The following is a 621-nucleotide window of genomic DNA, read 5'->3' as shown; positions in this document are numbered from 1 at the left end:
ATATATATATATATAGGCATCAAGTGGGCGGATTGAGCTAAGTTAATACAGTGTTGCTTATGGTGAGGCTCTATTCAGGCTTACCAAGGATGCAGAAAGTAGATCCTACTTGACCTTAAGTAGGCAAGGAATGACTTGTATCTTTGTATTAGGCGTAAGAGCAAGGAGTTTTTGTTGATGCCAGTGAGCAACCATGAGCTAAATCTGCCAAAGCAAAGGAACCAGGAAAATCACATGAAGTGGAAGACGATTGAGCCTATAGTGAGTGTTGTACTTGTCATCATAGCCCTCCAAAATTTCAAAACAAGGAGTGGGATCAGATGATTTCATTTAGGATAGAGGAGATGTTCGGTCGAATCGTGAAACCTAAAACAAAAAAAAAAACTATCAGAGTAAGTGAAAAGGCAACTTGTTAGGTATGACTCACATATCAAATAAGGGACAGATGCTGGAGCGGAATAGAGCTCGCGAGCGGAGTGGAGCGGAAGCATTTGTCCAATCGGGAGAGTTTTATTATGTGGGTTGGGGGTGTGGAGGAAATGCCATCGCTGTACTGTACAGAGATAATTTTGTAATTACATATTGTACTCTAGGGTTATATATATACGTATTGTAACCCTA

At 40.4% G+C, this 621-nt stretch overlaps 1 protein-coding gene across 1 annotated transcript in view; it reads right to left on the bottom strand.

Moving 5' to 3' along the window:
• Positions 1 to 195, bottom strand: part of LOC110027950 — a 1,522-nt gene extending 1,327 nt beyond the window's left edge. Inside the window, exon 1 of the mRNA XM_020729612.1 lies at positions 115 to 195. Within this exon, the coding sequence (XP_020585271.1) occupies positions 115 to 195 (81 nt within the window). The remainder of the gene's footprint in view (positions 1 to 114) is intronic.
• Positions 196 to 621: the final 426 nt, after the last annotated feature.

This window comes from Phalaenopsis equestris, unplaced genomic scaffold, assembly GCF_001263595.1.
Source record: "Phalaenopsis equestris unplaced genomic scaffold, ASM126359v1 Scaffold000469, whole genome shotgun sequence".
Classification (NCBI taxonomy): domain Eukaryota; kingdom Viridiplantae; phylum Streptophyta; class Magnoliopsida; order Asparagales; family Orchidaceae; genus Phalaenopsis; species Phalaenopsis equestris.
The sequence above is the reverse complement of the archived record's forward strand: the minus strand, read 5'-3'. Positions and strand labels throughout refer to the sequence as shown.